The 26,958-nt window shown below is 42.9% G+C and overlaps 1 protein-coding gene across 2 annotated transcripts in view; it reads right to left on the bottom strand.

Moving 5' to 3' along the window:
* Positions 1–26,958, bottom strand: part of MAN1C1 (mannosidase alpha class 1C member 1) — an 88,875-nt gene that overhangs the window by 40,911 nt on the left and 21,006 nt on the right. For both annotated transcript variants that reach the window (XM_084652586.1, XM_084652585.1), the window contains exon 2: positions 20,462–20,558. In XM_084652586.1, coding sequence (XP_084508712.1) covers positions 20,462–20,558 — 97 coding nt within the window. The remainder of the gene's footprint in view (positions 1–20,461; positions 20,559–26,958) is intronic.

Here is a 26,958-nt window from a genome sequence, read left to right as displayed (position 1 = left end):
AGGTTATGAAGAGCCCTATGGGCAAAGTTCAACTGTCCTAGTTTTAAAAATGTATCAAAGAAAAGAAGAAAATCTTCCCCCAAAAGCATCTCCCTTTCCCCAGACATTCTGCCAATACCTTTGGCTTAGCACTTCTGCCGTCTCTCTGGAAGCTGACGCATAGCGAGGCAGACAGCACGAAGACAGCCTCAAGCCTTCAGAACACTGCGGTTTTATCTTCTGGATCCAGGCTCAAGTGCCAGAGGGTGGCCATGCAAAGCTCCTCGGCTTCTTACTTCCAATGCTCCAAATGCAGACAGACCAGCACGATGTAATTTACAGTAACAGGTGGATTTCCTTTTGCTGCTTTACTTGCAGGTATGTGGCTGGGAAGTGAGCAGGAGTGGAAGGAGGGGCCAAAACCAGGGAAGGAGAGAGAACATGAAGGGAAAAAGGAGACACATACAGAGAACCTTTTTGTGCTCATGAGATCTTTAAGTATGTTGTGAACACATTCCCCTGGCCCCACAAGGCTTCCAGAAAATGTATTATGTATTTGTTGCACCCAAAGGGCTGCAGTCTCCTGCTCTGGAGCTGTCTTATCAGATCCAACTGTTAAAAGGCACAGCCCATAACTCAGGCAAACAACCTTCGGTTTTCCTAAGCCTTTCAGTGCTGCCAGGTGCAGAATTTCCAACCCCTTTGTTGCATTCAAAACAAACCCTTCGCACAGTAGTCCAATTCCCTGGGCCTTGCTGGCTGTTCTAACACAGTGCGTGCCTTACTGGGAAAAGAAAAAGCACAAGATGTTGGCTAGCCAAGAAGAGAGCCCACAGAGTGGATCATATGTTCACAATACAGACTGAATTTCGCTTTTCCCTTTGTCACAGAAGGTTTAAATTAAGTGGGCATGCAAAGTAACAGCCCACCGAGAAAGGACCCCTCATTTTAGCAGTTCTGCTTTCAGGGACCCTTTACAGAGGGAAATACCTCAGATCCTCCACATAATCTGAGCCATTTATCTTCCCTGGAAACCCGCCTATTTTTCATATGCAATCCTCACAGGTGCTAACCAACTGATCTGTCCTCCACTAGCTCCTTATAGCAAATGATAACAAAGGTCAGACTTGAGAGACTCTCAACTATGAGTGGTTTCAGAGTAGCAGCCGTGTTAGTCTGTATCCGCAAAAAGAACAGGAGTACTTATGACACCTTAGAGACTAACAAATTTATTTGAGCATAAGCTTTTGTGGGCTAAAACCCACTTCATCAGATGCATGCAGTGGAAAATACAGTAGGAAATACAGTATATACAGAATATATATCTTCCTACTGTATTTTCCACTGCATGCATCCGAAGAAGTGGGTTTTAGCCCACAAAAGCTTATGCTCAAATAAATTTGTTAGTCTCTAAGGTGCCCCAAGGACTCCTGTTCTTTCAACTATGAGTCTGTCTCCCAAGATTCATTAGGGGAGATCTACAAGTGACACTTTCAGCAAACATGTAGCTGAAAAGGCCTCGCTTATTATCCAAAGAAGGAGAAGCTGCCATTTCCAAAGACTCCAGCTGGCTCCCGCACTTGATGCTGATGCCAGGAATTAGATCACCATGATGAACAACAGGTTTATGATCCCAAGAAGTGCCACCATGGTGCAACTCCAAAGACTGTGACACTTAGTTTCGGAAAGGTGTTCTCTGTCTTGTGCAACTTAATGTGAGCTTGTGTCTGGATACAGAAAAATGGAGCATTTCACAGTTAAATAGAGGTCTGCTGTAGTTGCAAACACATGGTTAGATCTGCTCTAGGTCACCACTCCTGCTCCATGGATGTTTTCAGAACATGGACTGCAGGATCACTTGCCTCAAGGGTGTTGGAGAGGCACTGAGAGTATCAATTTGATCTAGCGACCAATGAAGGTGCTATAATACCCTGCTAAATTGGGGCCACTGCAGACAGTTAAAGACAAGGACATTCCAAAAGGGACACCGTACTCTGCTTAGCAGGCTGCTGTTCCTGAGGACATGAAGAATATGCTCATGCACTGGTATATGCAAAACGAGAATCTTCTTCCCCTGCACGAGCTCTTTTCAGCCTTGCATGATTTTGCCATGAGCTTCCCACAATTAATCTGCATTTTGCCCTCGGCACTAATAGACTTGGGCTCAGCCTAATTTCTTCTCGTCGGATGTTTCACAGTCTAGGACCCTCCTCCAAAAATGCCCTGCCTTCAGTTTTCAACAGCCTCACCCTTGCACTTCATAGTTGCATCATCTCCTTCAATACAGAGAAAGTGATGACATGGTATCACAACTGTCAGATCTTCATCACACAGGAGTGGGCATGGACTGTTTCTCCTAGCATTGTTACCTGTGTGGAAGGGGCAGTGCTGAGACGATGTACTGCCTTCGCAATGTGGAGAAGGGGGCACGGTTGCCCTGCGCCAGGCAAAGGATGGCATCTCAGCCAACTCTTGGAAGTGCTTCCCTTTATCAATTAGCTCTACCTCTGTCTTGTCTAAATTTAGCTGGAACCACGTATGCTTCATCCATCCATTTCTCTTTTGCAGGCATTGTGACATCTAACTGCCATACCTACCAGGTTTTATAGCACCTTGCCGCATCTGCTGAGAGAGATGCATAACACTGAAATCAACAGCACACTGATGACTTGAATCTGCAGCTTCTTATGATGGGTAAAGTCATTAATTAAGTTTCACAGCACCCCTTGGAGACGGGGAAGTACTGCTTCCTTTCTGAAAGAGAGGAAGCTGAGAGTTTGAGACTTGTACCAATCTCACACACAGAATGAGCAGCAGAGCTGGGAATAAAACCCAGAAGTCCTGACTCAGCTGCCTAGTCAACATTCTCTTCTGACGTTTCTCACTGAATAGAAACTGAATCTTTTGTTTTCAGCAAGGCTCTTTAAAAAAAAACAAAACAACACCCTCCCCCCAGTAATCCATTGTGCCAACGCTCAAAGCGAACAGCACAAGTCATTAAAAAGCTATCATACTTAGTCTTGCATATAGCAGGGCTGTTTAAACGCTACAGAGCAAAGAGTTTTCAGATGGCTTCTTGCTAACTTTAATAACCAAGCTTACAACTGAAAGGAACCAGAGAGAGGGAGAGGAATTGAGATCATAGCAATGTAAACCTAGATCAAAAATGAAAGGCCCTGACTCCCACTATTCTTATGTCAAATCGTATTTGTCAAAACAAAAATTAGTACCGACACCTTGTTTGGAATAAAAATTAGGATGCCGGTTCCATGGAACATGATGAGCTTGTTAATTGCTCGTCACAGAAGAATTCACTCAGGACACGTTACTCAGCTTTACCTCTTGGGGTGCCGCAGCACCGCAGAGGGCAGAAACCAAGGACTGATACGCCGACGTCCTTTCTTCTGGTAACTGTAGCTACTGAAGGCTTCAACAGATTGAGTTGGTTTTGATTAAAATCAATGCCTTGATAGAATAAAATCGAGAAAGGAAGCCATTACATTGGTTTAGCTTATTAATATTGCTCTGAGACCACACTGAACTTCTGGCCTTTTTGCCCAGTGACTCAGGCAAAGGCTTTGGTAGCTGCCTGAGATCATGTCATGAGATGGCCCACAGGTGGTAGCAGTACGTTACAGAACTCCGAGGAGGAGGGTCTCCGCAGATGGTTTCACACCGTTCAAGATTATTTTGGCAACAAAGCAAACTGTGAAGATGGTTAGGCCTTGAGCAATTCTGCAAAAGCTCACTGCACAATCACAGAATCATAGAATCGTAGGACTGGACGTAACCTTGAGAGGTCATCTGGTCCAACCCCCAGCTCTCATGGCAGGACTAAGTATTATTCGAATCTAGACTACCCCGACAGGTGTTTGTCTAACCTGCTCTTATAAATCTCCAATGATGGAGATTCCACAACCTCCCTAGGCAATTTATTCCAGTGCTTAACCACCCTGACAGTTAGGAAGTTTTTCCTAATGTCGAACCTAAACCGCCCTTGTTGCAATTTAAGCCCATTGCTTCTTGTCCTAGCCTCACAGGTTAAGGAGAATAATTTTTCTCCCTCCTCCTTGTAACAACCTTTTATGTTCTTGAAAACTGTTCTCATGTCCCCTCTCAGTCTTCTTTTCTCCAATCTTCCCCCATAGGTCAGGTTTTCTAGACCTTTAATCATTTTTGTTGCTCTTCTCTGGACTTTCTCCAATTTGTCCACATCTTTCCTGAAATGTGGCACCCAGAACTGGACACAATACTCAAGCTGAGAGGCCTAATGAGCCAAGTAGAGCAGAAGAATTACTTCTTGTGTCTTGCTTACAACACTCGTGCAAATACATCCCAGAATGATGTATGCTTTTTTTTTTTGCAACAGTGTTACCATTGACTCATATTTAGCTCTTGGTCTACTATGACCCCCAGATCCCTTTCCGCAGTACTCCTTCCTAGGCAGTCATTGCCCATTTTGTACGTGTGCAACTGATTGTTCCTTCCTAATGAATTTTATCCTATTTACTTCAGACCATTTCTCCAGTTTGTCCAGATAATTTTGAATTTTAATCTGATCCTCCAAAGCATCTGCAACTCCTCCCAGCTTGGTATCATCCGCAAACTTTATAAGTGTACTCTCTATGCTATTATCTAAATCATTGATGAAGATATTGAACAGAACCAGACCCAGAACTGATCCCTGTGGGACCCCACTCAATATGCCCTTCCAGCATGACTGTGAACCACTAATGATTACTCTCTAGGAATGATTTTCCAACCAGTTATGCACCCACTTATAGTAGCTCCATGTAGGTTGTATCTCCCTAGTTTGTTTATGAGAAGGTCATGCGAGACAGTAACAAAAGCCTTCGTCTACCATTTCCCCCCTATCCACAAGGCTTGTTACCCTGTCAAAGAAGGCTATTAATTTGGTTTGACAATGTCTTGGAAAATATGGTTTTGAACCCAAGGCTGAGAGCATCATTCAGCAGAATGGTCTAGGGGGATGGAGTGTGAGGCTGGGAGCCAGGAACTTCCAAGATCTAATCCTGTCTTTGTCCTAGACCTTGGCCTGCTCAGTTAGTCTCTCTCTGTCTCCATTTCCTCTACCCACAAAAGGGCAGAAGGAGTTAATACTGACCAATCTCCTAGGGGTGCTATGAGGATTAAATTATTTATGAAGTGCTTTGATATTCTAGCACTGAAGTCACCAGGGAATTATTATTATTATTCAGTAAATTAATCAGAAGCAGACCCTTACTCATTTCCAAATGAAAATCGAACAATACAGACCCAGTTGGCTGCACTGTTAGGCAAATCCTATTATTTACTTCTTTGGGTTCAGACTGGGAATGAATAACCCAATATCCTTGAAGCTTTGGGAACACAACTCCCCTTGCCCATACCCTCCCCCTAAAAAGAGCTTTGAACCAAGTTGAATAATAATAACAGCAGTAGCTCTGACACAGCACTTTTCCTCCAAACACCACCAGGCTCTTCAGTCCCATTTTACAGATGGAGAGACAGAAGCACGGAGAAGGGAAACGACCTGCCCAGGATCCCATCGGCTCAGCTGCAGAGTCAGGAATAGAACTTAGCTCTCAGTGCAGTGTCCTATCAATGGACCATGCTGCCTCATCCAATTTAGTATTTGTGCAAAGTGCCTCACTGACAACCCCGGAAGCTGAAACCCTACTTATCCACAGAAAAGGGACACCAAGGGAAGCAGCAGGGGAGGTTTCCCCCATCTGCCTCACCAGTGGAGCCTTAGTTTTGAGCTGAAGGCCGATCTCTAGGGCCGAGAGGAGAGTTTAGCCTCAGTGGCCCTCACTGCTGAGTCTGAAAGCAGGGTTGAATCTATCAGGCCTCTATTGCTGATGGCAAGAAGGCCCATCACGTGCGTAGGTGGTTTTAGAGATGTCTGCTAGGAACCACAGGACTCTGTCAACTCATGTCAAAGAGGCCTTGGAAGAGCCTGTAGCTCTCTGATAATTATAATTACTAAAACTCAGTTTCGGCTACAACAACGCAACAAATAAGGCTCAACAGTACATGGGAGTCACAGAACAATACCAGCCATGACCCTCACTAAACACCTCTTCTTGTATTGGCTTCCTACCAAAATCTGGTCAACTGTAGTATCAAGTTCCCCATCTTTACTCCTCAGTCATCTGAACTGGCTGATCTTCACTCTGCCCTTCTCAAACACCTCAAGATTGGCAAATTAGCTACTCATTCCCCCCTCCCCCCCTTCTTCCCCATGCTGGCATATATTGGCTAAAATAAAACACTCTGTAGCCTTCAATTTTAACTTTACTTTACAGTCCAAAGGTCCCATTGTTTCAAGTTTAACTTTTCCACTCTGTTAATTACACTCTAATATGGAAACTTTTTTTGAGAAATCACTGTTGAGTGATATAATCTGATTCTAAAGCAGATTCCAAAATGTAAAGAGGTGGAACAAGAGAAAATAAGTTTGTGATCAAATAATCAGAAGGATCAAATCGGTTGCTAATGATTTCTCTCCTGTCACTAGCTTTCTTGCATAGAGGCATAGTGCTTGTTCAGCTACTGTAAATTAAACAGAAAAGCTAGGTAAATGTAACAAAGAGGTTTACAAGCCTTTATAAATTGAAATTCTGAATTAAGGCCTTATAAAATTGTCCCTTTACATCCTACTACTTCAGCAATCTATATATTGTTTCTACCACTTCATCAAGACAATATTATTTACCACAAATTCTGCTAATCCCAATGACAACAGATCACAGTTAATGCCTTAACTCAATTTATTTTCTAATGTAGTTTTGTCTGTGAATTTAAAAGATATAACACTGTGTAACTTTGTTCCCTTTGTTTAGTTTACATTACCTTAAACAAACTACATCAGAGCAATAAAGTACCACTACAAAGAGATAAAAGAGACAAAAATTAGTCTAAGAACTAGAAACGATCCATTCCATTCTTATTAGCACATTCTCCTGCAAACTAAAAATCTATTTGCTTTTGAGTAACTTCATTTGTTTTTGCTTTCCAAATAAATCATTCTAAATATACACCACTGCTCGAGTTACAAGACACCTCATATTCAGAATGTTTCTGTCTCCTCCACATTGATTCTCCTTGCTCTATTTTTTGTGCATAAGTCCAACCTACAACCCCAAAATATTTTATATCCTACACACATGCTAAAAATGCAATCAGATAGATGGACATTTGTAGAGTGAAAGCAGCAGATACTAATTGTCTTGCAACTACCTGATAATTATTTAACAGATTCATCAGAAATCCACCCACTTCACTCCAGTCAGTGTATGCACTCAAGACATTGCAAAAGTGACCACCGCCCCAAACAGTGCACACCTATATCAAGGTGAGAACTAAGAGGTAAGGATGCACACTTCTGAACTAATTAAGTCATTCTTGCCCAAAGTGAGGAAAAATAAAAGCACAGATCATTTCCTGCAAACCAGCACAGAAAACATGAGGGTAGATAATCCTATTGTACGAGTCTTGGGAATGGGATGTTTTATTGTACATAGCTACAGAGTGTCGGCAGAACTTTGAGAGAGCTGTTTGCCAAATGAGGATACTCCACTTCCCATTGGAAAAAGAAGAATTCTAGAGACCACATTAATAAGACCTGCCCAAACATCTGGCTATAAGACATCTCAATCTGTTTTTCTTTGTTAACATGAGTCGATCCTCTGAATGCACAGGAAGTGTTAATGAATCACAATTCCACCTGTACTGTACAATGTGTGTCAGCATATGTGCTACACAGTTACTAGGTAAACCTGGCACCAAATACAGAAGAGCCCCATGAGATTTAGCTATTTGGTTGCTAAGGTCAAATTCAATACTGTACGTGGATTCCTCCAGCTGGGAAGGAAATCATTATTTTGTATTATAAACCATTCATGGTTTTCAAATCTCAATCTCCCCCAAAGAATTACGTCTGTTGTTCAAAAGAATTTTCTGCTGTCTCTCTCTGAACAAGGGTAGTTGGGTGCCAGGGAGGAATAGAAAGAAAGATATTCAGTTAATTTAGAAAGTTGGATATGGCAAGGTAAACTACAATGGGAAGTGAGGGTGACCAAAGCTATCTGACAAGATTCTTATTGTGCTCTGAAAAGGGGAGGCACTTGATATGAAAGTTAAATGCACAGCATAGTAATAGTACCTTTATTACCAGGCCTGGCTCGACAGTGTTAGTGGTGTCTGATCCCAAAGTTTAATCCACTGTGCCTCAGTTTCTTCATCTGTAAAACTCATTTCAGGTGTGTGGAGATCTTTTGCTGACAGGCATTGTGCATTGTGTAAAGTATTATCAAATCACCCAAAACTTCTTGGAGTTCAAATTGAACTACTTTCTACTCAAGAGCTTCTGAAGGGAGAAACTGGCTGTATTGGACCTTAAGGGCCTACTGCAGCAAGTCTGCACATCTGCTATGGAGAGCTCAGTGAGACAGTGAAAGCATGAATTATACAAATACTCCTTTGGGAGAGAGGTTTTTTGTTTCATTTCAGCAACAGCACTTGGATGTCGTGAAACTGACATGATTATTTCTTGCAAAGTTAGGTTATTTGATAACCAGCGAGGCGTAAGTCTGGATACAACAGTTTAAACAGGTTAAGGGATGGGGACGACATACAGTTGGAGTGAAAAGCTTCTAGTTTCTCTTCTGTCTGTCTGAAATTACGTTTAGACTGGTTAAAGGTAATAGGATTATATACTTTTTATTTTTTCTTCACATGCCACTCTGAGTGACTGCATCAGTAAATGAGAGGTACCTCAGCAGGCCTATTAAAGTGAACACACACATCCCATCTAAAACAATTATCCATGGACTTCAAGAGACATAGCTAGCAGTTAATGAGCAGAGGCTGCTAATTCATCTTATAATTCAAGAGAGAGAGACTTTGCTAAAATAATCAGAAAGAAGGTGCCCTTCCAACTTCCAGATACATTTTCCAAAAGGCGGTGGCAGATGTGCTATGACAGGAAAGGAGAGAAGCAACTTGTAACTCTAGACAATATTTCTTCCTCAGTGAATGATACAGAAGATTCATTCGGAGGAGCTTCTTAGAGCATTTTAGTTTGGGGAGGAAAAGTACCGCTCTCTTATGTGATGCTCTGAGAACTCAACCCTTCTGATGGTTTATAAATGAACATGCTTAGAGCTGAACCAAAGGGGCAGGGATAAAGCTTCCCTCTCCCCTCAAATACAAATAATTCTGTTGTTCAGTGTATAGCTGAATGGGAGGTGCAGTGCCTGGAGATGCTAGACACTTTAAAAATGAGCCTCTTCTTTCTGGTTAAAACTGCCAGTATTAGAAATGGCTCTCTGGGTGTCACCCTGCAAGGTTCCAAAAACCCTCATAACTCAGTGAAGCCAATGGGAATCATGGGACGCCAACAAGCATTTCACAGGATCAGACTCTTAGAGATGGACTAGAGTGGAGGGGAGGGCAGGAACTTCTATTTAAACGGCTTTCTGACTGCTCGGACATACTAACTGCAAAACCAAAAGGCGACATTAACAAGCAGTATGTTAGACTTAGAATTTTGGTTGTGCAGAGGAATCAGGAAATTCAAAATACTGATTCCCACAGCAACCAGAACCCAGCCCGCCTGGAATAAGAAACACTTTATGCTCTTATAATGCTAATTTTAATGCCTACAGGCTAAATTTTGTCCTCAGATACATGGATAGAGCTTCAGTGAAATCAGTGGAAGCCCTTCTACCGTCAGCCAAGGGGAAAACTCAATTCTTAGTTCCTACGTCCTTGAATTATTTGCTATCACGTGCAGAAAGCACCATGTACATGGCTTTTAGGAATTCATATGTGCAATATGGCTGAGTTACGGCTTCCATGAGCACCATCGCTTGGAATTTAGTGATTTTGAGTGCAAAGTTTCAACCAGAATGTTGTAATCACATAGTATTTCTCCCAGAAGAAAATACAGCTGCATGTGATCATATGTTCAAATAAAAGCATTGTGGCAAAAAATGGAAATATACGTAGGTGTTTTTAACTGCATGTTTGTAAATCTGAGCAACCATATGCACTGTACATTGCAACTGATATGGAAAATGAATCATGCCTGTATGACACCATTTTCATCTACAGCATCTTGATTTTCCTCAATCAATTTTTAACTCGAGTCCAGCACAATCCGCTTTTCCATTGGGGAATCACATATGACATGCATTACGGTGCATTAGAACTTTTGACAACAAAGTACCACAAAACGTTTAAACATGTTTATTAAGACCAAAAAAAAAAATTCTGATCACTCAAGAAAAGGCTGAAGGGATTTTCTTCAAAACTTCTGCAAAAAATATTTTTTTCCCTTTTTATCTTTTGGGGACAGAACATGCCCGAGAAGTTTAATCTCAAAAGAGAATATTTTTAAAAATTTGTGAGGGTCTCAGAATTGAAGTGCCTGCCATGTGAAGCTAACTTTGAAATCATTGACAAATCAGATATGAAAGTCAATGTCCTATGGGAAGATGCTAAATAGGTATTAAACAGGACAAGCGATTTTCAGCTCTTTCATGCGAAAAGGAGGCATGTTTCAGAAAGATGAGAGAATACAGGGAATGAAGGAGGATACCTCGAGAAATTACACAGAACACAATGCTGTAAAAGAAGCAGTTCTACAGGGGATCACTTAGGGGGTGAATGAAAAACAGGCAAAGTCTCGCACTAATCTAGATGATTATTCAATAATTCAAGTTTAAGGCACTTAGGTAACACCACAAAAAAACAAACAAACAAACAAAAAAAAACCCATGAGAAAGGAGTTAAGCCCTAAAATTAAAAGCTAACATAACAAGACCGGTTCTGACCCTACCTAGTCTCTTAGAAGTTCATTTTTGAAAAAGACGGATAGCAGTGAATTAAAAATAAAGTGAAGAAATGGGCTTCCTGCTACATAATTTATCTCTACCTCTCCTTTCTGAATAGACAAGGGGAAGTCAAATGCAGAATTAAAAAAAAAAACAAAAGCTGCAATGCCAAAGGCCACAAGATATTTCTGATTATTTATATATACACACACACCTCCCCTCCCAATAAATAAATAATGTTCTAAATTTGTTCCAATTTTCTGACGAGTTTCTGGCGTTCTTCATCTTTTTTGGCGGGGAGGGTGGACTGGTTGGGAAGGAGGCAGAAGAGAACAACACACAATGCCCATATTTCTAAAAATACCATTAGGGACATAATTCATCTTCAGGAACTCAGACGTCACACGAGCGACAGCTCTATTCATCCAGTCAGCTCTGCACAGGACAGACCATTCCTTCCATATAGGCTCCTTGGGACGGTCTTTTTTTGTTCTGTGTTTGTACAGAGCCTAGCACCATATGGTCCTACTCTGTGACAGGGGCTCCCAGCCACTACAGTCATAAATAAATAATGATCTATGAGAGTCCTGGTGACTTCACTGAGAGTCTGAAAAGGCCCATCCATGCAGATTCAACTGCAGATTAGGGTTTATATAATAACATGTACAAGAGAGAATGAAAAATACAGTCCATGCTGAGGAAATGCACACACTCAGGGGTCGTGTTCCAGTTCTTGGGCGCACAAGTGAGAAAAGCAGCAGGCATAAGCAGACTATAATGGTTATACACTTGTTATGGCTCCTCTAATATCCAAAGAGCTCACACTTCCTACCTCCTCCCCAGGACTAAACCACATAGGAGAGTTTCGGGGAAAGGTTTATGGGTCAGGACAGGGGTCATTGGTTTTACTGCATTCGGAATTGTCACCTGCCTATGCACCTTCCCCCACCGGGATCACTCAGCGCAGCCAGCCGTGCGTGCTCTGTGTGGACACTCCAGGGCTGGCCAAAATTACAGGTATGGAATAACACAGCATATACTCTTTTTTCCCCACATAAAATATACCAATTCACTGAATTGGGCAGCCAAAGTGCCTAACCCACCAATGCAATGTGTAAAAAGCAGTTACACCAGACGCCCCGATCTACCCGTCAGTTCTTCTTTTCAACCTCAACTGTCTCCCTATCAACCACTCACAGCCCCCACGTTGAGCAATTATTGTACAGCCTTAACTCTGATGTTCACTAATTATAGGCCTGTGGTTTTTGATGATTAATATAGGGTTGTTATGACTAGCCTAAGCTACACTGTATGTGTTTGTGTAAGTTAGGTATGTATGGCATCTGATTGCACATAGGGCCTGGAAGATAAGCTTGCCTAAACATTTAAGAAAGAGATACAGTAACCTATAGATGGGTGATCTATGCTGTCAGTGACTGTTCTACGTTTGCCATCCGGTTCTGCAAATCCTGCATTAAAATTAAGTCAGCCTTTGGTGTGCTGTATTGACTGGCGTTGATGTTGCAAATCTCAATGCTGCCAGAATCGCTACCATCATCTCCATAATACTGAAAAGAATCAGTCTGTAGTCCAACCATCCCCATTATCAGCTGGCCACCTTTTAATCACAGGCTTGATATCAGTGAAGACTGGACAATTATTTCTGTATAATTAGAGTCCAGAATGAGGCACAAACAACATCCAGAAAAGGATAATTTTTCTTTAAATGTTTTTTTAAAACTGCATTTTAAATTTGTCTTTTAGTGCTGAGACAAAGAAAAACAGATAATTACAGCCCAGCATTAGTTAATATCCTTGTCTACAAGAGTTCAGGGCTGCTAAAACACTGCTCCTTTCTTGCATACTAGTATATGTTCTTCTGCTTCATATTTCCCAGTCATCTAGAAAAGCGCTTGGATACTACTCTCTAGTCACAGTCTTTGAACAGGAATTTCTTCCTTTGTAGGCTTTTATCTGCAAGTTTATATTAAGACAGAAAATGTGATGTCACTACATAAAATCACCTCGAATACTATGTGCCGTTCTGGTTGTCCCCTCTCAAAAGGACATATTAGAATTGGAAAAGGTGCAGAGAAGGGAACAACAATGATTGGGGGGGTGGAACAGTTTCCACACGAGGAGCGATTAAAAAGACGGGGATGGTTCATCTTAAAAAACGAGACGACTGAGGGGGGATCTGAGAGAGGTCTATAAAACCATGACTGGGGTGGAGAAAGTGAATAGGGAAGTGTAATCTACCTCTTCACATAACACAAGAATTAGGGGGTCACCCAGTGAAATTAATAGGAAGAGGATTTAAAACAAACAAAAGGAAGTATTCTTCACGCAGTGTACAATCAGCCTGTGGAACGTGTTGCCAGGGGATGTTGTGAAAGCCAAAAGTATAACTGGGTTAAAAAAAATTAGATAAATTCATGGAAGATGGTCCATCAATGGCTATTAGCCAAGATGGTCAAGGATGTAACCCCTTGCTTAGGGTGCCCCTAAACGTCCAACTGCCAGAAGCTGGGCCTGGATGATAGGGAATGGTCACTCGATAAATTGCCCTGGTCTGTTCATTCCATCTGAAGCATCTGGCATCGGCCACTGTTGGAAGACAGGAGACTGAGCTAGACAGACCATTGGTGTGACCCAGTATGGCCATTCTTATGTTCTTACTAGCTGTTTCTCTGAGGGTTGTTTCTGTGCAGAATGTTTTCAGCAAATTTGAAGATACTTTCCTGGGTTTTGGCTTCATTACATTCAAAACTCAGCCCAGGGTCATCGGATAGTTCACAGAGCTCTTGAGGAAACAAGGGGTGATTAATGGCTTTATGCTGATGTTTTTGTTGCCTGGTTTTCTACTATCAAAATCCTGCAGTCAACACTTCTCAGCTGTCTCCTGTATCTAAAGGGCTGAACTAACACTCTAGATCCAAGCACGCACAACCTTTGGAGTTTGCATCTGAACTTGGCATTGTGGGACAAAAATCTTAGAAATCTGGGTTCTGGGGATTTGTCTGAACCTGAAACTCAAAGCTAAATTCAGGGGAGGGAAGGACACATGGTTCAAATCCAATGTTTGCACAACTCCGTGTAATATAGATTCGCGCTGACTCTGATGCAAAGCCCACTGGAGTCAACTGGAGCTTTGACTTACCAGGCTTCGGATGAGGCCCTAAGATTGTACGTGACGTTAGCACCATACTTGGACAATTTGAAAGTCTTGCCAGGGTGGCTTTGGATACTGGCTTATGTTTATTGCAACACATTTTTGCTTTGAAGTATTTTATAGCCTTTATATGCATAAAAAGTCCCCTAACATGCTGGGAAGCCTTCAGAACATTGAGAGTCTTGAGGCCTTTGACTATCAAAGAAGAACACAGTCACATCACAGTGCCCACAATACGAACTGGTTTTAAACATGGGGGAGTATTTTAGTTACAATATACCATAGAACAGCAAAGGCAGCCTGATTTCAATAGATGTCATGAACTTTTACTCCCTGGACCACCAGGGCACACAAGTGCCACAAAAGCAAGGATTTTAGCCCATTGCGGGGCAGTGGGATGCTGATCAGCTAATGATCACGTTCAGGGCTTTTAAAAGGCATTAGTGTGTTTGAGGGAACCACCACCCTCACCACAATCTGGAGAAGAGAGATGTAGGTATGCGCCTGCTGGAAGGTTAAAGATGTGCCTTGTTTATGCGGAAGGCGCAATCTCTGGCAGGTTGGGGGGTGTGGGGCAGACACATGGATACATGTCAGTTCCAATATGAATCATTAACAAATACCCACTGACTCTGTTGTTTGGATGGATAGCCTGAATCACTGCTTCATACTGACAGGAAATAGGTTTGTTGCTACGGATTTCAGTGGCAGCAAAAATAGTGTAAATACAAAATGTCCTTCCTTAAAAACAACATTCAACCGGGTAATATGCGACTGAAAAAAATGAAAAAAAAAAGAGAAAAGGCTAACAGTGTTCCAGGAAGAGCGGAAACATCTTCATTAGCACTGCCAGGGGGTGGGGGGTGGGGAGGGGGGGAAGAATGTTTCTCTCCCTAAAAAGCACATGAAGCAAACTGCATAATGTGATAGTCAGAGGGAATAATTCTGGATGCAAATTCTGAGAACTATTATTTGTTCAATCAGATAAAATGACACTCCAGGGTTTTGCACTTTTGTGATCACAGGGAAAGAGGCACCTACTTGAGCCAAAAAACTCGACAGAGCGAGCATGCATTTCTGTTCTTGTTGCTCCAGTCAATATTTTCATCCCATTACCTTTCCTGCATTAAATACATATACATGAACGCCTATTGCTTCTCATTGGCTGATTGCTCCCTTCCTGTCTCCTTACTAAAGTCACCGACAACAAAATATGCTCTGTGTAAGCTCCAAAGCTCATCTCTTTTCCCATCAGAAGTTGGTCCAATAAAAGACATTCGCTCACACACCTTGTCTCTCTAGTATCCTGGTACCAACAAGGCTACAACACCACCGCAAAACAACAAAACATGCAGCTATTAGGAAACTGTGTGGTTCCAGGTGGGCAGGGGGGGACCACAAGATGGATCAAGTGACAGATAGTGGAATACAGAGCCTTTTATATCTAAGTAGCTTGTGTGAATTCAGCTGTTCAAGTTGGTGGTGACCAAAAGTTGCTACGTTCCATGACTGTTCAGGAGTCCACGCGGAATGAGTTTGGTGGTCTCAGGCCAGTGGAGAAGTGTCCATATGAAAAAAAACCCCAATAAAATTGGCATTCATTGATCTTTTAGACGGCAGTCTCAGAGCGACCAAGGATCAAAAGATTCTTGATGCTGAGCAACACTGTCACCTCGCCAGGTGATCAATCTATCCAGGTTAGGGCTGAGGCATGGTAGAAAGCAGGGTTAGAAAGCTTGCCTTGGCACAGCTCATGCTGTAATTATGTCAAAATCTAGAGGACCTCAGTCTCCAGAACCTTCATTTGGGCACCATTCTAAAGCACTAAATTAAATAAGATGTATTTTATTAAAATCACCCTCTTCCCTCCCCCATGTCATTACAACCCTGCTCAACCCAGGGACTCGAAAGCACACCATTTCTGAGCAGCTGAGGCTGACAACATCCCATCTGCAAAGCAGGCTGTCAATACCGTCCAGGCAGTTCTCAAACCTCCAGGCCAAATAAATGAACTGAGCCTATGCAGCCGCTCATTTCCCAGGAATTGTTGATGCAGTACCTGGTACACTGTTGTACTCGGTCGCCAAACAGCTGAGCATGGAGCAATCCCAGGGCTGTCTGCAACCCGCAAGGACAAACTCGGAAAGTTTTACATCATTGAGACCTAGCTGCTGTCAGATCCTTGCCGTCTAGTACTGCTGACCTGACCGTGTCCTCAATATGACAGTCCTCCCATGTATTCACATCAGAGAAACTTGCAAAGATTCACAAAGATGGTACAAATTCAGCAGATGCTGAAAGCAGCAGAAGCCCTGACAAGACAATTTTAGGTGCTAAATGCAATATCCAGATCTAGTTAGAGATGGCTATTTTTGCACCAAAACTAGTATATTAAAATGCTGTTAGATTCTGAAAACAGGCTGTTTAACAGCATTGTGAAGTTCCATATTTATTTCCTGTCAGTGATTGCAGGGCAAATTGGCTCAGGTTACAAATCAAAAGATGGATTTTTCTAGCTGCCAGCATTGCATACACCATGAAATATCTAAAAATCAAACTTCCTAACTTATCACTGTAATAAAGATTCTGCAATTAAAATTTAACTGACAATTCAAGTTGATGCATGACTAGAAATGGAATCTAGCTTGTTTTCCATAGCTAAATAAACTCTGCAAGACTAACAGGTTTTAAGAACATTTTGTCCAAAAAGTAAACAGATATGACAGACACAGCAGCAGACAGAATAATTCTGTTATTTAATGCTAGTTATTACCGTGACAGGTGCATCAGAAATGCCTCGCTAGATAGTAACTTTGCCCTTCTCCAGCTCTTTTACTCCAAGGATCTCAACATGCTTTACAAATAGTGATTAGTTCGGGCTCATAACACCAAAGAGAGGAACACCGGGAAACAGAGAAAAAGAGGGGTTAAATAACTAGGTCACACAGGTCTAAGCTACAGTTGGGAACAGAATATATCCCTGTCCCTATCAATTTGTAGCCGTAGCTACATCCTCTTGCATAGCCATACTTACAGACATTTTTTCTAAACAAATATGTTTTGGGTCTGATCCTGAGAGGTGCTAGTAACCTGCTATTCCCACTCAAGTCAGGGTCTTTAAGAATGGAGGAAAGACTACGGAGAATAATGAAAATCCTGAAGTTGTAGAAAAAATTAGAGTGCCTGAAATTTAGCATGACATGGGATTTAGTCCTTCACCACAGAACATTCTCCACGCCCTCAGCTGTGTGATCCAGCAATTCTGACGGCATTCATTTGAAGTGATACCACCAAGTGGATGTCAAATGGCAGTATGTTCTAAAATGAGTTCACCCCCTCCCCACCCCAGGTGAGCATGGAAGGTTAGGAGAGCAAAAAAGAGTCTTTACCAATAGCCCCTGGCTAGTGGTCTCTAAAAAGATCATAAGTTATTGCAATGGGGGAGGGTATTATTTGTACAAACGAGCTGTACATGGAAAATTAGAAAGTCCTGGTACAAGCTGGTTATAAGAGAAGGATTTGGTGCATTATTTACCCACGTAAAAGTGTAAGAATAATTTGTCGTAGCTGATCTCAGTCAGGTCTGTTCTCAATGGTAGCAGATGACAGAACGAGGAGTAATGGTCTCAAGTTGCAGTGGGGGAGGTTTAGGTTGGATATTAGGAAAAACTTTTTCACTAGGAGGGTGGTGAAACACTGGAATACGTTACCTAGGGAGGTGATGGAATCTCCTTCCTTAGAGGTTTTTAAGGTCAGGCTTGATAAAGCCCTGGCTGGGATGATTTAGTTGGGGACTGGTCCTGCTTTGAGCAGGGGTTGGACTAGATGACCTCCTGAGGTCCCTTCCAACCTGGGTATTCTATGATCAGACCATTGGTTAAATAACATTGGGACCTTGTCTTCATGTCTATGCCATGCATGCTTCAGAGAAGATAACCCCACCACCAAACCTGGCCACTGGTGTAATTCTAGAGGTCAGGAAGAAGTCTCTCTCTCCCGGATCCCCATGTATGAAGGGGCATTATATGGAAGACAAAATGGGCAGAGAACCTTTCACAGTCCTAACCTGCCCCCTCCTAAGCAGAGCTGGTTTCCGGGAGAAGGAAAGAAAGTAACAGGTTTGGAGACAGCAGAGGAAGAGTTCTGCTCTGCTCATTATGGACTGTGTGGATGGTCAAGCAGGGGCAAACACATCACTGTTCTATGATAGCAGAAACAGAATCACCAGAAGGTGAATGTTCAGTTTGTATTTCTATTTTGACTTGCACAAACATATTTGATGAAAAACAGGTCCCCCGCTTTTCTCGGGGTGACGCTGCTGATAATTGACGGTTCAGCAGTAAGTGAGCATCATGTACAGAACAGGGAAAAATCTATCACCCTTAAAGAACTGGAATATTTTTCAGTCACACAAACATATTCTAAAATAACCCCAAAAAGGTGTCCTTCCTCCCACACAGAAGCAAGCAGCTGCAGCAAAAAATCTCAGCTGAATTTCGACACCTCAGGTCAGGAGAATACCAGGATTGCCTACGGTACATCTGTGGTTTGGAATAAAAAGGCATTGTATGAGACAAATCAGTATTCCCCTAATTTCTAAATGCATTTTAATATGACAGGGATACAATACTCTAGCAAGGGACTGTTTAGTCCTTCATTTCTTTACTAAGCAGCAGTTTAGAAAGGGGGGAAAAAAGCATATTAACAGCATGAAAGGCACCATGTAGCATCTCTTCAGTGATTGTCTGCAAACCCTTCTGCTCCAGAGAGTGTTTTCCTTGAGAGCCCTCACAGACACGTTACAAGCAAGCATAAGCACCACCAATTGTTTTAGCATGATAAACACATTTAAAACCTTTCAATATCTTTTGTCTGTTTACAGCTGCGTTCCTTCAGGAATTCCGACAAGTTCACCAGAATGGAAAATGCCAGATTAAGTGATGCAGCAAATGCAAATTCTAAACGAAAAACCAACCTGTGGCAGGATGTTCTTGGTATTGCTGGAGAAAAGGGAGGAAGGGGGAACGGCTGGGTGAAACCAGTGCTTCCGAAAAAGGGGATTGGGATAGCAATGACTGGACCAATGAGGCACAATGCAAGCTTCCCCAAGCTGCTCTGTCAGTTCATCTCTGGCTTCCACCCAAGAAACATAAAGAACTTCACTAATATTAATGAAGTAACCCTTCCCATACTCTCGTGACATAAGTATTATCTCTGTTGCACACAAAGAAGCAGGCACAGAAAAGCAAAGTGCCTTGCCTAAGGACATAAGGACTTCGTGGAGCACTGCAAATAGATCTCCTGACTTCCAGTCCTGCAACTGAGCTACAAGACCATCCTTTCCGCTCCTACCATCTGCTTCTGCAGCACTGGGATCCCCAGAGAGCTCTACCATTAGGTTTTAGTACTGAAATTATGCAAGCTGCCACTCCCCCACCCCTCAAAAATCTAATCTGCTAAAGAGAAAAATTATACAACACAGTGTAAAGAGTCTTTAATATTGATTCCCTTATTCAATATTTCACGAAGTCTACATCCCCACTCAACAGTGGAGCAGTAAGAGAGAAAACAGAATTTGGTCAGATCCTGACGTTGACCAGTTGAGACAAAGAGTAATGTTTTCAGGTTGAGATTAACTTCATGTTTTAGTGCAGAAATTGGTCAGTTTTGTAATTGCTCTGCATCTCTCCAAGACACACTTTGTGCTAGATACAGTAAAAAAGTGATCGAGGCTGGGATTTTCTAAGGAGCTGAAGAGAGTTTGATGCCCAACTCAGTGGTGGATTAGCCACTGGAACAATGGGGCCCATGCCCTGGAAAAATGGGTACCCCAATGCCCTGCTTGGCACTCCTGGTGGGAAGTAGGGTCAGGGTGCGGAGGCTTGCCCCACTCCACCCAGCGCTCCTGCTGGGGAAGCCCCCGCGCCCTGACCCTGCTCCTCACCAGGAGCACCAGGCATACGGAGTGGGGCAAGCCCCCATACCCTGACCCCACTCCCCACTGGTAGGAGCACTGGGCGGGTGGGGAAAGCCCCCACACCATGACCCTGTTCCCTGGCAGGAACGCCGGGTGGGCAGAACGTGCCCCGACCTCACTCCCCCTGGCAGGAACACTAGGTGGGCGGGGGAAACTCCCGCGCCCCAACCCTGCTCCCCAGCAACAGCGCCAGAAGGGTGGGGGAGAGGGGGCAGCAGGGACCGCAGGCGGAAGGGGTGGGGAGGGCCTTCACTTGCTCTGGCCCAGGGCCCCACAAAACCGTAATTCGCCTCTGGCCCAGCTTCAACAGAATACCAATGAGAGTTGGGCACCTACCTCCCAGAGGCTCCTTTGAAAATCCCAGATACCCACTTTGTTAAAGGGGAAAGAGGCTGAGGTTACACAGGCTGCTTCTCTGCAGCAAGGGGAAAGGAGAAGAAATGGGAGTTTGCAGTGCTGTTACTACTTTGCATTTACACGGTGGCAACTTACCGAACATGTTACCAATGTGTCCATTCTTAGTTAGTGGTCGAAGTTCATTTTTTCCGAATGCATATCGTCTGTAGTTATCCCAAGCAAACTTCATCATCTACAAAGAAATAGGGGGGAGGGGGAGTAGTTAGACAGATCATTAAAGTGAACTAAATTTCAGATTTAATGCAGGGCTTGATCCCGATCAGTGCAGAGTCCTGCATCTTCTGGTGACCCACTAATTATGAATGTCTACACTGCACTGAATACATAAGAATCCTGCTTGAAATTCACATTCGGTACCATACTTTTATTATACTATGGTATTTCAGGCTTGACAGGATGGACCCATCAGTTCTGGGGCACAATTTGGGATTGTGATAACATAGTAGGTCCGCAAAAAGAACAGGAGGACTTGTGGCACCTTAGAGACTAACAAATGTATTTGAGCATAAGCTTTCGTGAGCTACAGCTCACTTCATAGTAGGTTCCTGATTCTAACTTAATATCCAATACTTTGTCGTCAAACTAAATGGGAGTTTTGTATGAACATCAAATTATTTGAATTATCCCATTTCAGCAAAGAACTTCTAAAATTTCAAAGTGCTAATTACAAATGGGAAAAATATAAATGCTAAGCTTCATGGGTCTAAAATTAATTCCCCAAAAGAGATTACATTTTGAGTTTTATCATTTCCTTATGATATTGATAGTGAACCATTCATCAGGTACAAGAGTATTAAAACCCTACCTGATCATTTGCCAAACGCAGATATATAAATATGTATTACATTGAAAAGGAAGCAGGACTGGGGTGAATCATGCACATAAGAATACGGAAGTGAGCAAGAGAAGAAGCTGATCTTATCTTAAAATAAACATTACTCAGATTTAAACTTTCCCTAATGTTCAAGCTGAACCTTCATTTTTATTAATAGCAGATCTCCATGCTTTTGAGGAAGAGGATGGAATCCATGTCATTTTGAAAGCTTCCAATCAAGACTCAATAGCATCTTCTCAAGATGGTTTTGTGGGAGCCCTCCCCCATCAGGAAGATGGATGTCAGAGAGATCCTTTCCAAGTCAAACAATTCTCTGACACAGAGCTGTCTGTGTTGGGAAGAACCTCCTAGAGGTCATTGGATTTGCCTTCCTGGGAGGATTCTGGGTACTGGGTTTGGTACGATTCCAACATGTACATGCAAACATTGTTTCTTCCTTCCACTTGCCCTTTTTGCTCTAGTTGGCAGGGGAAATAAACTGACAAGTATCCTCTCTTCAGACAGGAAAGACCAGGACTTTTGTCAGGTTCCAAGCAGTGCCTTTAAACAATGCCTCCTTTTATAAATCCAAACTGCTCCAGTCAGATTGGTCTAAAACCTATGCTTTTCTTTGACTCCAGTCCTGGCATGAAGTCATATGGTGGATCTGAAGGTGGCTTTGGAGGATCAACAGTAATCTCTATCTCTGCCCAACTAAGATACGATTGTTCTTGTTAGAGTGAGGGGTTTAAAGACTGTCCGTGAATTGTGGAGAAGGAGCGATTAAAACAGTCACGCCTATGTAACAGTGGCCAATGTCTATCTGTCCAGATTAGGGATTCTTGGACTATTTATTGCCCAAATATACAGGCTTCATTCATCTAATATTCTTCCAGCTGTTTTGATTCCCTTGCTGTCCATCCCTCTCCAGCTGTCCATTTCTCAAACCCAACATAGCGAGCATCTGCCTTAATTAGCACACACACAAAAAGCCACACCACCAATGTTTTTTTTTCTTTTTTAAACATCCAGCTTCCAAAGTAAAGTTTCACAGGGCTGGTCCTACGAATGAGGATAAACATTTGCAGAACTGACTGATAACATTCAGACTCCAGCACTGCCAGAAGGAGGAATTTTGGATGAACAAGTGAAGCCATTTTGGCTTTATGCATTCTGTGTGGGATGAATTAGTCACTAGAGCTCATTGATTCTAGGAAGCTAAGACTTAACGACCAACAGAGCAACAACCTCCTGTAAAAGGCACTTGAGTATGCATCAATCATATGACTCAGGGTTTTCATTTTTTCTAGGTCGATGCTGTTTTCCAGTGACAGTATTATTTTTAATAGGACGTTTTCATTATTTTACTATTTTTGTAGCAACGCTTTTGAGAAAAGCTGGGGCATTTCCTGGATGAAACTAAGCAAAGCTCCTTTATCCTCTTCTAATAAGGGTATGATCCTGTACGCCATTGAAGAGAGGGATGGTTTTGCCAGAACTTCTACCAGGGGCCGGGCTCCCACAAAAAAAGTTTTCCTGTTGCTGGTGTCATAAATATAAAGGGAAGGCTAACCACCTTTTAAATCCCTCCTGGCCAGAGGAAAAACCCTTTCACCTGTAAAGGGTTAAGAAGCTAAAGATAACCTCGCTGGCACCTGACCAAAATGACCAATGAGGAGACAAGATACTTTCAAAGATGGGGGGGAACAAAGGGTTCTGTCTGTCTGTGTGTTGCTTTTGCCGGGACCAGAGCAGGAATGCAGGTCAGAACTCCTGTAAAGGGCTAATAAGCAATCTAGTTAGATATGCGTTAGATTCTGTTTTGTTTAAATGGCTGATAAAATAAGTTGTGCTGAATGGAATGGATATTCCTATTTTCGTGTCTTTTTACAACGTAAGGTTTTGCCTAGAGGGATTCTCTATGTTTTGAATCTAATTACCATCTAAGGTATTTACCATCCTGATTTTACAGAGGTAATTCTTTTACTTTTTCTTCAATTAAAATTCTTCTTTTAAGAACCTGATTGCTTTTTCATTGTTCTTAAGATCCAAGGGTTTGGGGTCTGTGTTCACCTATGCAAATCCGTGAGGATTTTTATCAAGCCTTCCCCATGAAAGGGGGTGTAGGGTTTGGGAGGATTTGCGGGGGAAAGACATTTCCAAGCGGGCTCTTTCCCTGTTATATATTTGTTAGACGCTGGGTGGTGGCAGCAATAAAGTCCAGGGGCAAAAGGTAAAATAGTTTGTACCGTGGGGAAGTTTTAACCTAAGCTGGTAAAAATAAGCTTAGGGGGTTTTTCATGCAGGTCCCCACATCTGTACACTAGAGTTCAGAGTGGGGAAGGAACCTTGGCAGCTGGTGATAAAACCCACACATCAGAGGGGCAGAAGCTTGCAGATAAGGGAACTGAGAGATTGAGGAACCCTTTTGTTTCCCCTTTTAAATCATAACCAAGGAGGAAGGGAACACCCTTTTGGCAAAGACATGCAAGTTCCACTTCGCTGGAAAGTTTATGCTTTGTTGCTGAAAAATAAGCCAACTACATATTGATTGTTATAACGAATATTCTGCAACGTGCATAACTAAGGTTGGGATGAAAATCAGAGAGGGGGCAGAGTGGGTATACCTGCTACTAGGTCTCTCTGATCCATTCCAAGAGGCAAAACATTTGTTTTTCAAAGTATGTTGGAGCCCCAGGATCTGTCCTCCCTGGTGCAGATTGATTAACAGTATCCAGAGAGGGTGAATTCTGCCAGCAGAGGAAAAGAAATTGCCCCAATTACCTCCCCTTCAATTTCCTGGCAGAATTTTAATAGGAGACACCCCCCGTCCCCCTTCCACCACCAGACGTTTCATACAAAGCCAGAGAACTTCAGGAATAATCTCCAAAGTTTGCTCACTTTCACATGCCACCCCAAAATGCTGTTTATGGAGACAGCTCCCCCACTCATTAAGCTAGATTGGGTCTTTTCTCCTTCAAAATGGTTGACCAGGCAAATGAAGTTAAATTTGTCATGCAGCTCTGAAGAGCGTCAGTATAAAATGATTTCCTGCTGGCTGCAATGCCTGAAACTTTCTTTTGCTGTTATGTTCTGGGCTGATAATCAGACAGAGGCTGGACTAGATTCGGCATGCTGCCCAGAGATACTGAGAAAAATTTCACTTGCAGTTTTTAAACTCTGGTATATTTCTGTGATAAGATCCATGATGTGGCTCTATCTCAGACTCCAGGATCAGGATTTCCTCCCTCTGACCACTGGTCCAGAAGCAGTGACTGGAAAAGTTTAACAGCGAACAAAGTTCACAGTTCTACCAACTCAGCCCTTTTGCAGCAGCTGTTCCAGGCCAAGTTTAGCGCACATCTCAGGAACCCCTAGAGTTAAGAGATTAATTGCGCCTCAGAAAGTGGGGATTCCACATTTTCATATGGTATAGACTGAGGACTGGTACGTAGCTCTGAAGTTTTTAAGCAGTTAGAATCAGACCCATGTGGCAAATACCTCTTGGGGTGGTCTAGAATCGATAATACTACCTCTCGAGGTCCCTTCCAATCCTATGATTCTACAGTTTTCAAGTCTGATTTCTGATGAAATGCCAAGGTTAAAAGTGAATGTTTTATACCATTCTAGACAGGGAAGATCATGATATATCGAGCTTTAAAACAATGTCAAAAAATATAAAGAGTTTTATGCAAACTGGTTCATAATTTTAGATTTTAATATTTACTGGTGTGCTGCATGGCACTTGACAATTATCGATCTGACCCTGAAGTACAAACCACCCGTCTTTCAACTGATTTACAGCACAGATTCCAAGTCACGATTAAACTTGCCAGATTGCCTTTCTTCTCTGTCTGACCTGTATAATCCACCCTATTTCCCACAAAGAAATCCAGCTACACATTTAAATGGCATTGTCAATTTAAATGTGTCATAGACAAATACTTCCTTACCCATTTTACTAACACTTTGGATTTTTAAAATTTTCACTGTTGACATAGTTTACTTCCCACAGTTTATGCTCTGAATACTTTTTGCGCGCCTCTCAGCGTAGATAATGGAAATCAATTATGGCCTCAATCCTGTAAACTGTTCCGTCTCAGCAGAGCCGTGTACCCATGGGGAGCGCTGCTGACAGTGGGCCGAAAGGTCGATTTGGACAGAACAGCTTGTGGGATCAGAGTCTTAGTTTCACTTGCAGGTTCCTAACGCTGCAGTAATGGGGTTTCAAACGCTGCAGGGGAAAGACTGTCAGGCCTGTTTTCATTGCATTTTTTCTTCAGTGTGAGGCGACATTTGTATTAGATGTAGGTTTTATAAAAGCTATTTTTAGAACGGCGGGCCACATTTTTCTTGACAACAGTCCTTTAAATACTGCAGCAAGATAGATTACAAATGTTTAATATTTATACTGACAGGTAACACGCTTCTAATTCTGAATGGCTGCACCTACATTGTTACCATATTTCCTCTGATTCACTCCCTTCCTTTAATTTGTTTCCATTTGTTTGGCAAGTCTTGACTCAGTAAGAATTTGCTTATATGACCAACACAGCACCTGGTATATGTTTATTTAGTGAATCAAATTCAGGGGTAGCGCCAGCCAGTGAGGGGGAGGGGGGGTAAGATTGACCAGAGAGAAAATTGTAGGGGGGCTGTGCCCCACCTTGCCATAAGCCCCACCCCTCCATGGCTCCACCCCCTCTGTGGCCATGCCTCCTGGCCAGGTCAGAGACCAGAAGCTGGAGCCAGGCAGTGCGGGGCTCTGGCTGCTTGCAAATGGTAAAAGCTGCCTGGGTGGGAGGACCCAGCTCTGGGGCTGGCAGAGCCCTTGGGGAGCAGCATACAACCACCTAGGGGTGGGGCCCAGGAGCCCGGGCTGGAGTGAGTCAGTCCAGTCTGCTGTGGGGAGCCCCGGACCCTCCGCCTGCCCTGGGTGGCACGCCCCAGTCGGTGGGGACACGGGCCAGGGGCTGTTCTTGGGCACCCCAGCCCTCTGCCCAGGCTTACTTCTCTGCTGCTGCTCTAGAAAGCAGCAGCTGCTACGAGGCAGCTATGAGGGCAGGGAGGGGCCTAAGGCAAATTTTGGGGTGGCTATAGCCCTTGCAGGCCCCCCTCCCCTGCCCAGCACTGCCCCGATCAAATTATCAATAAAGTTCTATTAAAAATCCTACCGTGCCAAGCTTCCATTAGTTCCTTGACCTCGCAGTGCTTTAGCAGCCCAGGATTGTAGGCCACAGAACACACTGGACAAGTGTAACGTGCAATTCCTATCCCTAAGTATTAGGGAGCTTGGGTTTCCGAACTGTTGAGAGTGTAGATTCGCTGACTTCAAATGCAGTTGAGGGCACTCAACAGATGTGAAAAGGCAGGGTTAGGGTTTCAAAGGGTATCATGGTGGGGAAAGAAGAAGGCCACTAATCAGAACTTTATACAATGAAAGCAATCAGGCCACTTGTGTGAGCTAAGCACTTTGCTAACACAAAGAAGAACCCTCAGGGTATATGATGAAGAAACAGGGTCCAAGATAAAAACTTCACCAAAGAAATGTTTTACCAAAGAAATATTCTACCATGGCAATGGGCATGCACAATACTTCAGATGTGATGTAGCATATGCAGTATTTAACTAATTAAAAACCCTGGGTTAAATCTGCTTGTAAAAGCAGAGAGGATCAACGAGAAATCAAACTCACGTTTGCCTCCTCATGTCAGCCCTGTATGATTTTAAAATGCAGAGCATTTCCAAACAGCTATTT

This window comes from Lepidochelys olivacea, assembly GCF_965140295.1.
Source record: "Lepidochelys olivacea isolate rLepOli2 genome assembly, chromosome: 19".
NCBI classification, from domain to species: domain Eukaryota; kingdom Metazoa; phylum Chordata; order Testudines; family Cheloniidae; genus Lepidochelys; species Lepidochelys olivacea.
The sequence above is the reverse complement of the archived record's forward strand: the minus strand, read 5'-3'. Positions and strand labels throughout refer to the sequence as shown.